The sequence below is a fragment of the Varanus komodoensis genome, unplaced genomic scaffold (assembly GCF_004798865.1).
Source record: "Varanus komodoensis strain SLA01 unplaced genomic scaffold, ASM479886v1 scaffold9, whole genome shotgun sequence".
NCBI lineage: Eukaryota > Metazoa > Chordata > Lepidosauria > Squamata > Varanidae > Varanus > Varanus komodoensis.
In genome coordinates, this window is record NW_025336598.1 from 5,644,816 (window position 1) to 5,657,161 (window position 12,346).

General features: G+C 41.5%; 1 protein-coding gene across 4 annotated transcripts in view; it reads right to left on the reverse strand.

Moving 5' to 3' along the window:
* Nucleotides 1-12,346, reverse strand: part of MFSD10 (major facilitator superfamily domain containing 10) — a 111,609-nt gene that overhangs the window by 79,988 nt on the left and 19,275 nt on the right. For all 4 annotated transcript variants that reach the window (XR_006413503.1, XR_006413504.1, XM_044417696.1 and 1 more), the window contains 3 exons: nt 10,988-11,084; nt 3,681-3,784; nt 1,750-1,908 (listed from right to left, as the gene is read on the reverse strand). Coding sequence is in view for 2 of the 4 variants with exons in the window: in XM_044417696.1 (XP_044273631.1) it covers nt 1,750-1,908; nt 3,681-3,784; nt 10,988-11,084 (360 nt within the window). In the remaining 2 variants the exon portion in view is untranslated. The remainder of the gene's footprint in view (nt 1-1,749; nt 1,909-3,680; nt 3,785-10,987; nt 11,085-12,346) is intronic.

Here is a 12,346-nt window from a genome sequence, read left to right on the forward strand (position 1 = left end):
AAAGAAGGCCTTTTTGTTGCTCTTGATATTCTTGGAAAGTCTCAGCTCGTAATCAGCCTTAGCCTTGCGAAGAATCCTCCTGCAACGGGTCTCCTCCTCCTGGTATACCCTTTTGTGTATTTGCCCCAGTACACATTTCCTACGGAGGTTCCTCTTTCGTCTAATCCCTCTAACCACCTCCTTACGCATCCATGGTGGCGCTCTCCTCCGCCTCCCCACCTTACTGACTAGAGGTATCATCAAGGCTTGCGCCTCCAAAACCTCCCTTTTGAGTGCTATCCACCCCTCCTCAACTCGCTTACCTTCCAGTAACCTATTCCAGGAGATTTTCCCCAGTCTGGCCTTCAGTTGGCCAAAGTTGGCACTCTTAAAGTCCCAGCTTCTAGTGCTCGATATCCCAGCTTCTGGTGCTCAAAGAGCCTTTGAGGCCTGGGTTCCTCTTGGCTGATGAGCTTCTCCTAGCTGAAGGCTTTCGGCCCAGAAGCTAGATAGCTTCTCCCATTGCCCAGAAGCTGCCAGGTACAGCCAGGGCTTGACATGCTCCCATGAGTGCTTCTGCAAAGGAGCTCACTTGCACTAACGTTTTTTTTGAAGGGGGGAGGGCATCTATTTGCAGGGGGAGGAGGAGGATAGGAAGCTATTGGGGTACTTTGAACAGGCTTCCCATGGCTGCCTAAGTGGGGATCATTAATCTTGATCTGCACCCATGGAATTTTCCCTACTGTGGCAATAAATAAAATTAGGAATAATTTACTAATGCAAAGGAAAAGTTGGGGTAGGGGATTAGTTCTTCATACTGATTGCTTATTTGCCCTAGACTGTTGGAATGGAGTAATGGTGAAGGCACCCTTTAATTCCCCTAACTGAGATAGACTTTTTTAGAATCTCTTTTCTCTATTTGGGCTTTTAGCTTCTAAATAGGTGGGACAGTAGGCTGGTAAAAATGTCTCTTAATCTTTCCATTGGAGAAATCTCTCTTTATTGTAATCCACTGATTTTGTTTCATATTGTTTTTAACTGACTGATCTGTTGTATCTTATTGTAATATGTTGCTCATATCACAAAATTATACAATATACAAATAAACCATCAGCATCATCCCAAGAATGTTGTCCACTCCTTGCCAAATGTGATGAGTTATGCAGAGCAGTTGATTATGCAGTTGATTCATATTCAGATGAAATATGAATCAACTAATCTAAAGCTGTTTGTAACTAGCTATTCTATAGATTTCACTAGACTGCAAGCAGCTGAAAACTGGAGGAACAAAGGCAACTATTTACATAAGATCAAATAAAAAGAAGAGTAGGAGAACTGGACAGTCAGGTACAGTGTTATAACAAGCAGTACCAGCCATGTACTTTACACTGAGATAAATGATGAGGAAAAAGAACAGAATTAAAAGTTGTTCTCAGGTACATTCCCAGTTCTTAGATTGGCTAAACAGAAGCATGAAAGTTTGTCTAAGGCCAAGCTGAGGGGAGCTAACCTACAGTCTTCAGGGTGGGAGAGCAGCACCCAGTGAGACTTAATAAACATTGCGCAAATGCACAGTTGAAGGGTGTTGACTTGTTGGGTGGTGACTGGTCACCTTCATGACGTTTTGGATCCCATCTAAGTCCATTCTTCATTGTGAACACATTCAATGGCTTATTTGCTGATGGTGGGGAAACCACTGCAAATGTGGTTGATCAAAGACAGAATAGCAGAGCTCCTCATCAAAGGTACAAACTCATGCTGTTAACTCACCATGCCTTTGCTTCGAACTTTTGGACACGGTAAGTCAGCAATTATGGCAGTGGAAAGGCCGACGTTCCCTTTACTTATTCCACCAATTACTCGAGAGAAAAGAAACAGCTCAAAACTCTTGGAAATGGCCCACAGGAAATATGATGCTATCAGACCAATCTACAGGCAGAAAAGAATAACTTCATTGAAGAAGACAGGCGTGCCAATTTCATTATCAATTTTTTTTCTGAATAAGAATTAAAAAGAACAGAAAATCCTGGTTCATTCCATATAAGAAATGAATGAACCATACAGGGAATTGACCCAAGTGTCAACTGGGAATGTGTGTATCTTTAATATATGGGATTGTTCAAAGTAATGTACTGTTGCTGGAAAAATCCATTCTACTGTGCGAATTGAGAGAGAACAGGAAAATCAGAGTGGGTAGCACATGCTACCATCTCTGCTAAATTACAAATTCCTGGCACTTCAGCCCTGTCAGTCCTGGCTTTGCTACTCAATTGCATTTTGTTTTATTTAAAATTTAATGTTTGTCATACTTAAACTATCTATTTTCCAGATCTTAGTTACTTTATTTATTTATTTTCTATATTACCCAATAGGCAAAGCTCTCTGGGTGGTTTACGACAGCAAATTAAAAGTATGCGTACAATATACAATGCACCATATTAAGATATCACACACAGACACACACACCCCTACGATACAACATTTATCTAAACATATACCTCAAGACATAGATTTTAGGGCACAATCTCTTAGGACCTGAAGCAGTAACATATCTCCTCCTGGTGACATTATTTTGAAGGGCAGCGTGGTTCATTCTGTAGGAATGAACAGGTTTCTGTAGGTACATCTAAGAACTGGAGTCTATATAATCATGCAGCACAGCTGGGAGGTCTGGAAGGTTCTATAAAAGCTCATCATATAACCATGCAGCACAGCTGCTCAGGTTTGCCACAGTAATATGGGTCTTTGTGTTGACAGCACTGTGGTCCTGAACTAGCTTCCAATCCTGCCTTGACTTCTACCTATGCCTGACTCTGTCCTTTTCCTCTTTTCTGGCCCTGCCTTGCCAGGTACCTGATCCATACCTTCTCTGACCTTGCCTTTGCTTCTGAGTATCTGACCTCAGCTTCTATCAGGACTTTGTCTCTGTCTCTGGTCCCCCTACATTCTGCTAATACCTCCATTCCTGTCCATCACTCCTGGTCCCGGTGTCCTAGCCATAAATACGTGCCGCCTATGTCCTGGTGCTGACCCAATTCAGTACAGTTGCCTATAATCCTCCAAACTCAGGACGCAAGAAGATAATGGTAAACCACTTCTTAATATGCGATCGGAAGAGAACGGAGGAAGTGGGCAGGAATGCCTCTCCCAGATATACTAGGGGCACGAAGGAAGGAGCTCACACCAAAACAAGTCTAGCTAGCAACAACAGCCCTAGCACAGGCATAGAGTCAGTATGTACAATGCAGAACAACCACACAGAATAAAAGGTCTGCAGCAGAACATGACAAAAAACAAATAGCAATATTACAGAAGAATGATACAACATTAATGTCAACATTGAAGAAACTGAAATTGTGAAAGATTTTGCATACCTTGGCTCAGTTATCAATGAAAACAGAGATGGCAGCCAAGAAATTAGAAGACTGAGACTTGGAATGGCACCAAGGAAGGAACTAGAAAACATCATCAAAGGTAAGGATGTTTCCCTGGAGACCAAGGCCAAGATTATCTACACTATTGTATTCCCAAGACGATGTATGGATGTGAAAGCTGGACAGTGAAGAAAATCAACAGGAAGAAAATTCTGTCTGTAGGCATTTCTTGCTGTTCTCCCTCACACCCCATTTTCCCATTTTTGTGTTACGAGATGTAAAAGAAAAATCACCAATATACATTTTTGTGTCCATAAATAGACATACCACAGTCAACAGCATAACTGGTCTTCTCCCAAAGTAATCAGATGCAGCACCAGTAAGTGGAGAAGCAAGAAACTGAAGGATAGAAAATATGGAGCCAATCAGACCTGGAAAAATGATAATGAAATACAACATGAATCTGCCAGTCCTCACTCATAATATTTTTACATGTATGCCTAAAATGTTGTACACATTTTGTACATCCTAAATATGTTGTGCATAGATGCACAAATGCATGTATGCTTACTAAAAAGCTAGCATTGCCTTTGCCTACATGGAGAGCGAGGACCTTGTCTCATTATTCTTGCACTAGTGAAAAGATGGGGACCAGATTGCCACTTCTTCCTTTTTTTAAAAATAAGTTTTATTAGTATTTTCTACAAACTAAAAAAAGAGACTAAGAAAACATCAATCATCAGAGACATCAGACCTACTGGGTCAGCCCCCTATTTTTTTTTATAGCAATCCGTAGACATATTCAGATCTACACATAGTCCCGTTTCTCTAGCCAATAATAAAAAGAGTTTCAAGTTTGATAGAAGTATGTATCCTCTTTCTCCTTCAGAGACAAAGTCAGCCTGTCCATTTCAGCACAGTCCAGAATCTTTTTTAAAATCATTTCATCAGTGGGTGGTTCTTCACTCCTCCATTGCTGGGCAAATACAATCCTTGCTGCAGTAATTACATGTAGAATCAAATACATTGCCTGTTTGTCAACATCATTAGGCCCAATGCCTAGTAAGAAGAACCTTCAGGTTTAAATATTAAAGAGTTTTGTAACATTTCCTCAACCCATTTATGTATTTTAGCCCAATATTTTTTGCCTTATCACAAGTCCACCACATATGATAAAAAGTACTCCGTTTATGTTTGCATTTCCAACATCCATTTGACATATTTGGAAACATCTTTGCTAGTCTATTCGGCGATAAGTACCATCTATAAAACTTTTTATAAAGATTTTCTTTATATGAGGTTGCTAAGGTTACCTTGATATTTCTTTCCCACAACTTTTGCCATTTCTGTAACTCAGTATTATATCCAAAATTTTGTGCCCATGTCAGATTGCCACTTCTTCCTGATGGCTGGGGGTAAAAGGAGTTGGTTTCTTTGCCTACTGTGCCTCATTCTTATTTCATTTAACTTTCAGCTTTTTTGCCTATAGTGCAGGAGTACCACAGTCTCCCTGGGATGGGAGGATGCAAATTATGGCAGCAAGGTCCATCTGAGAGTTGGCAAGCCCTCAAATAACTCTAAAATAAGAGATCTTGTGGGTCAAGGGGTGGCTTCTTCAACCTTCATCAATTCTGACATTTAAGACGTAGAAATACATTGCATTTTATAACCCCAGACAAAACCACCTTAGGTAGGGCATATGCTGCATATGAAAGGCCTCTGTTTGATTAAATGTTTCCTCCAGGAAGTCTGAATCAGCATGAGAACTGGTTTCAGCTAGTACAGCTAACTGAAGAATTAACCTTTCCTGAAACAATGCATACTTCGAATGTTGGCAGGGGTTCTCTTATGCCTGCTGGCCTCCATTTTAAAGGCCTCGTGGAGAAGGGGTGAAGTTCCAGAGGACTGGAGGGTGGCATCAGTGGCCCCAATTTTCAAAAAGGGTAGTAGAAGGGACCTGGGGAATTACAGACCATTTAGCCTTGCATCCATTGTAGGAAAAACAATGGAAAGGCTCATAATAGAGAGAGATCTAGTGATGCTAGATAGGGAAGGGAGGCTGACAGCCACACAACACGGTTTCCACAATAACAGGTCCTGCCATACAGACTTTGTGGAATTGTATGACAAGGTTTCAAGGCGGCTAGATGGAGAGGATGCAGTGGATGTGGTTTACCTGGATTTCAGCAAGGCCTTTGACAAAGTGCCCCATGATATCCTGGTTGAGAAATTGAGGTGTTTTGAGATAGACCAACGCACTGTCCAATGGATTAGGGCATGGCTGACTGACTGAAAGCAGAGGATAACCATTAATGGGGAATCATCAGGATGGCGGCCAGTGACAAGTGGGGTCCCCCAGGGCTCTGTCCTGGGGCCAATCCTGTTTAATCTTTTCATCAATGACATGGAAGAAGGGGTGAACAGTCTGCTGATCAAATTCACAGATGACACTAAAACTGGGGCCAGTGGCCACAACTGAGGAGGAGTGTAAACCCAACAAATGAATGGTTAAAATACTTTGTAAAAACAAGGAAATATTAGCAGTTTTTTTAACTATGCCTGTGATTTATAGTAGTTAGCATGTGGGACTTGAGACAGAGTCAGTTTGGGCCACTCACTGTCTCTCAGCCCAAGCTATCTCACAGTATTGTAAGAATAAAATGGAGAACAGAATTATGTAAATTGCTTTGGGTTCCTTCAAGGAAAAAGGTAGGTTATAAATATAAATGTATTACTTTACATTACATTACAAAACCTACCCTTAACTAGGGAAAGACCTGTGGCACTATGAGAAAGATGCTGATTTTGACAGCTTAAGTTTACCTTCCTTTTAATTTGAATCTAGCTTTTCATGAATCCCCTTCATGGGTCACTGCCTTGTTGTGGCGAAGGGGCTTGCATAGCACAATGAAGCTATGAGCTATTCCATGCAGGGCAACCCAAGACGGTCAGGTCATAGCAGAGAGCTCTGACAAAACGTGATCCACTGGAGAAGGAAATGGAAACCCACTCCAGTATCCTTGCCATGAAAGCCCCATGGACAGTTCTAAGGGACAAAGAGATATGACGCTTGGAGATGAGCCCCTCAGGTTGGAAGGTGTCCAATGTGCTACTGGGGAAGAGCAGAGGGCTAGTACTAGTAGCACCAGAAAGAATGAAGTGACTGCATCAAAGCCAAAAGGACACTCTGTTGCAGATTTATCTGGTGGTGAAAGGAAGGTCCAATGCTGTAAAGAACTATACTCCATAGGAACCTGGAATGTAAGATCCATGAATCAAGGCAAGCTGGACGTGGTCAAACATGAGATGATAAGTCTGAATATCAACATCTTGGGAATCAGTGAACTAAAATGGAAAGGAATGGATGAATTTAATTCAGTTGACCATCATGTATACTACTGTGGGCAAGAATCCCTCAGAAGAAATGGAGTAGCAAAATCTCAGTTCGAATCCAAGGCAAACCATTCAACATCACAGTAGTCCAAGTCTATGCCCCAACCACTGATGCTGAAGAGGCTGAAGTTGACACAGAAATCAGAGTGACTATGTGCTCTGCAGCCAAAGATGGAGATGCTCTGTACAGTCAGTAAAAATGAGACCAGGAGCTGGCTGTGGCTCAGATCATGAGCTTCCTGTTGCAAAATTTAGGCTTAAACTGAAGAAAGTAGGGAAAAAAACTAGGCCACTCAGGTATGACCTAAATCAGGGGTCCTCAAACTTTTTCAACAGGTGGGCAGTTCACTGTCCACAGACTGTTGGGGGGCTGGACTATAGTTTGAAGAAAAAATGAATGAATTACTATGCACACTGCACATTAAAAATTAATTAAATTTAAATAAATTTAAAAATTAATTTTAAAGAACAAGCAGTCTGAGGGAAAGTGAAGTCCCAACATTTGCCCATTTAGCAATACATAATCTCTCGATTACATATAATATATATGTGATTTGATGCTATATTGCTTTTTGGGATTTTTTTGCAATGAATGAGAGCATGAGCTGGAGTTACTGCTTTTGTGCATATTTCTATTTCCTATTTTGTGTTTCGTCCACACTATATTAATCTGGTATTTTGCCAGCAGTGGACCTGTACCTTCTCTGGGAGTCTAACTTCTTTTGGAGTAAGAATGCCTCCTTGATTTGCCTGTTTCCTCTTGAGTGGACATAACTAAGCAGCTAAGGGCCCAGAAAGCTCTTCCAGTTAAAAGAGGCGGAGGTGGCGGCAGGCCTGTGCACAGTAGGCAAGGCGGCAGGCCTGAGTGCAGCACAGAGGCTTGCTCCCACTCTGTATCTGCGTGCAATTGGGGGGGGGGGGGAGCCAGTGCACACGCAGTTGAGCTATTGCAATTTGGTGCATGAGCTGGCTCTCTCTCTCTGCTCAGTTTTAAAGAACGCTAGCACCGGCTCAGAACCTTTGGTCTCTCTCAGAGAATGTTTTGTTCAAGCGAGTCCAAAACATCTGAGGCAGGTCGGATAAATGGGCATGGCAGGCCAGATCCAGCCCATGGGCCGTATTTTGAGGACCCATGACCTAAATCATATTCCTGAGGAATATACAGTAGAAGTGAAAAATAGATTTAAGGAATTAGATCTGATAGACGGAGTGCCTGAAGAACTATGGATGGAGGTTCACAATTGTACAAGAGGTAGCAACTAAAACCATCCCAAAGAAAAAGAAATGCAAGAAAGCAAAATGGCTGTCTGAGGAAGCTTTACAAATAGCTAAGGAAAGAAGGGAAGAGAAAGGCAAGGGAGAAAGAAAAAGATACAACCAATTGAATGCAGAATTCCAGAGAATAGCTAGAAGAGATAAGAATGCCTTCTTAAATGAACAGTGCAAAAAAATAGAAGAAACAAGAAAACAATAGAATAGAGAGGATCAGAGATTTCTTCAAGAAAATTGGAGATATGAAGGGAACGTTTCATGCAAAGATGGGCATGATAAAGGACCAAAATGGCAGGGACCTAACAGAGGCAGATTAAGAAAAGGTGGCAAGATTATACAGAGGAACTATACAAGAAAGAGTTTAATGTCCCTGATAACCACGATGGGGTGGTCACTGACCTGGAGCCAGACATTCTGGAATGTGAAGTCAAATGGGCCTTAGGAAGTCTGAGCAACAACAAAGCTAGTGGAAGTGACAGTATTCCAGCTGAGCTATTCAATATCTTAAAAGACAATGCAGTAAAAGTGCTACACTCAATATGCCAGCAAATTTGGAAAACTCAACAGTGGCCGCAGGATTGGAAAAGGTCAGTTTACATTCCCATCCCGAAAAAGGGCAATGCCAAAGAATGTTCAAACTACCGCACCACTGCACTCATTTCACATGCTAGCAGTTATGCTCAAAATCCTACAAGTTAAGCTCCAGCAGTATGTGGACTGAGAACTACCAGAATCACAGGCAAGATTTCGAAGAGACAGAAGAACAAGAGATCAACATAACACTGGATCATGGAGAAAGCCAGGGAGTTCCAGAAAAATATCTACTTCTGCTTCTGACTATGCTAAAGTCTTTGATTTTGTGGATCACAACGAATTGTGGCAAAAGGTGGGAGTACGAGACCATCTTATTTGTCTCCTCAGAAACCTGTATGCAGGTCATGAAGCAACAGTGAGAACTGGGTACAGAACCACTGATTGGTTCAAAATTGAGAAAGGAGTTCAGCAAGGCTGTATACTGTCACCCTGCCTATTTAACTTATATGCAGAGCACATCATGGGAAAGGCCAGGCTAGATGATACACAAGCTGCAATTAAGATTGACAGGAGAAATATCAACAACCTCATATATGTAGACAATACCACTCTAATGGCAGAAAGTGAAGAGGAACTAAAGAGCCTCTTATGTGGATAAAAGAGGAGAGCATAAAAGCTGGCTTGAAACTCAACATAAAGAAAACTAACATTATGGCATCTGGTCCTATCACTTCCTGGAAATAGATGGGGAAGAAATGGAGGTAGTGACAAATTTTATTTTTCTGGGATCCAAGATCACCGCAGATAGGGACTGCAGGCAAGAAATTAAAAGATGCTTGCTCCTGCGGAGGAAAGCTATGGCAAATCTGGACAGCATACTAAAAAGCAGAGACATCACCCTGCCAACAAAAGTGTGTATAGTCAAGGCTATGGTTTTCCCAGTGCAATGTATGGCTGTGAAAGCTGGACCATAAGGAAGGTTGAGCGCCTTTGAACTGTGGTGCTGGAGAATACTCCTGTGAGTCCCTTGGACTGCAAGGAGATCAAGCCAGTCAGTCTTAGAGATCAAACCTGAGTGCTCTTTAGAAGGCCAGATATTGAAGATGAAACTCAAGTACTTTGGCCACATAATGAGAAGGAAGGACTCCCTGGAGAAGAGCCTAATGCTGGGAACAACTGATGGTAAAAGAAGGGGATGGCAGAGAATGTGGTGGCTAGATGGATTCACTGAAGCAGTTGGTGTGAGCTTGGCTGGACTCTGGGGGATGGTGGAAGACAGGAGAGCCTGGAGGAATGTCGTCCAAGGGGTCACTATGGGTTGGACACGACTTCGCGACTAACATAACATAAATTTCAGGACGTAATAAGCATAAAGTTCATGGTTTAAAGCTGATGGGAAAGTGAACTATAAAAATGGTGCCCAATTCTTACCATTTTTACTCAGTGCCTGAGACTAGTATATTTTGTTTTCAGAAGATAATTCAGTTAGGTTATATCATTTGTTTGATTTGTAAGGACAATTGACCCCACACAACTCTGGTACACCAGAAGAAAGTCAGTATTCAATGCTGTGGTATTAAGACTATGTAACTGAATTCTAAATAATGGATTTTCTATTATTATTATTATTATTATCCTTGTATTTTAGTATGTTTTTATTCTGTATTTATTTTGTATGTTTATATTTCTAAACAAAAAAATTCAATTACCACCTAAGTGAATGAGTTGTGCCTTCTTCTATTTAGAAACATAGAAACAGAGAGTCAGAAGGGGTCTCTCAGGCCATCTAGTCTGACCCCCGGCTCTACCCAGCTCCGCTCACAACATGCCTACCATGTGAATGTCAAGCATATCCTTGAACACTCTCACTGATGGGGCCTCAACCACTTCCTGTGGAAGCCCATTCCATACCCTAAGGGTCTTAACTGTCAGGAAGTACTTCCTGGCATCCAAATTGAATCTTGGTTCCTTGAGCTTGGTTCCTTCCAAATTGAATCTTGGTTCCTTAACTTCATCTTGTTCTCTGTTTGTCCCCACAACCCCATACCCTTAGCACACCTTGATGGTTTGTAACCAGTTTTCCTTCAACAGCTCTTCCTCTGAATTTTCCTTCTCCTTCATCCTCTCCTCTTCTAGTTTTCCTGGCCTCTTAGGTCATTTAAGCGGCTTCTAATTTCCTTTCCTCCATTAATCACAACTGTGGAGACTGAGCTGGCAAATGAGCAGTGCCAGCATCCAATATCGTGCTTCCTTAAGCCAGTCCACTCCAACCCTTCTGTGCAAATGGAGAAGAGGTGGATGCAGCAAGCCAGTACACTCTCAGAGATGGCCAAATTGCCATTACTACCAGATGTATGTGGTTCTGCATTTCTCACAAAGTATAAACAGACCTAATTATTGTTCTTAAACCAGCTGTACTGAAACTTCTGTCATACCTCCAAATAAGACACTGTGGTACTTCTTTTCAGCAGGTACACCAACTGCTTTAGTGAACCACTCCACTCCATGCTGCAGTGTCATGTAGAAACCATCCTGTGGAGGAAAAACAAGGCATACAGATGGAATGAATTTAGGGGAACTATTTAGGTAAGGCAAGGGAACTGCATGCCTTTCCCTGCTCCAGCCACGTGATTCTTCGACAGGGAGTATTTTTCTGGTTATTGTGAAATATGAAAAGAAACCAGAGTAAATTGTGTCTAAAAATACACTAACTTATGCAACTTAATCCTCCATATTTCAAAAGCAGGCTTTTGAATCTTGCCTGCTCTTAGAAAAGTTTTCCCCTCCTACATTCAAAACTGAAACTAGGAATAATTCCCTTGAATGGGCTTTCACAACTGGCTTAATTTACACATAGACTCGGTTCACACAACAGGGTAAATCATAAGGGGTAGCTTGGTGTGTTGCTTCAACCCCCACTACTTCCTGAGGGCTAGTTTATAAGCTACTGCAGCTAGTCATGGCTTATTCTGAAAGCTTGGTTTTAAATATTCAGAATATTACTATTCCTTAGAACATCTATGCAGGAATTTCCTAAATATGTGTAAGCATGTTAAAACAAAAATAAAAAAATGTACAATAACATCTTTAAAAGTTAACAGTTTTGTGGGGACATGAAATTCCCCTCTAACAGATGTGTACAACGTGGTGTTATTTCCTTTCTTCACCAGCAGGAAGCTGAACTGCAAGACAGACCAAATAAAAGTTACTAATCAAGAACTGTTAGATGTAGAAGGATCAACTAGTACAGCACAACACTGTACTAATGGTGCTCCACAGCTAAGGGATAAACTACATGGCATGTTAAATATGTAACATGCAGCAGATCCATTGCTGATTTCTGTGAAATCCTTCAGAGCCTCAGTCTAGATTAGAATGACTACATGTAGCCTGGGGACATTTAAATTTCCCTGTTAACTCCCCCACACCTCTTTCTGAAGGGAAAATACTTTTTAAAAAAAGCAGCTCCCATGTGGGCAGGGCAAATGGAGAAGTGACTGGATGGGAAGGTTTAAATCTCCCCTACAGTGGTCCCCAAGCTTAAGCGGAAGTTAAAAACAAGTGAAGATTAGCTGAATGGTACATCTTTAATGTAGTACATAGTTTCATCCTAAGAGTCTCTCTGACCAGACAGATCACAAATGCTTCCCATCTGAGTCTGGAAAAAAAGGATAAACAGTGCTGGTGTAACATATACTTCAACAGACCAGAAACCTTAATATAAAGGCAGGGCTACACATATTGCTATCATGGCATCTTTGCAAGATTTGTAATCTCTGGTTCACCTTCCTATC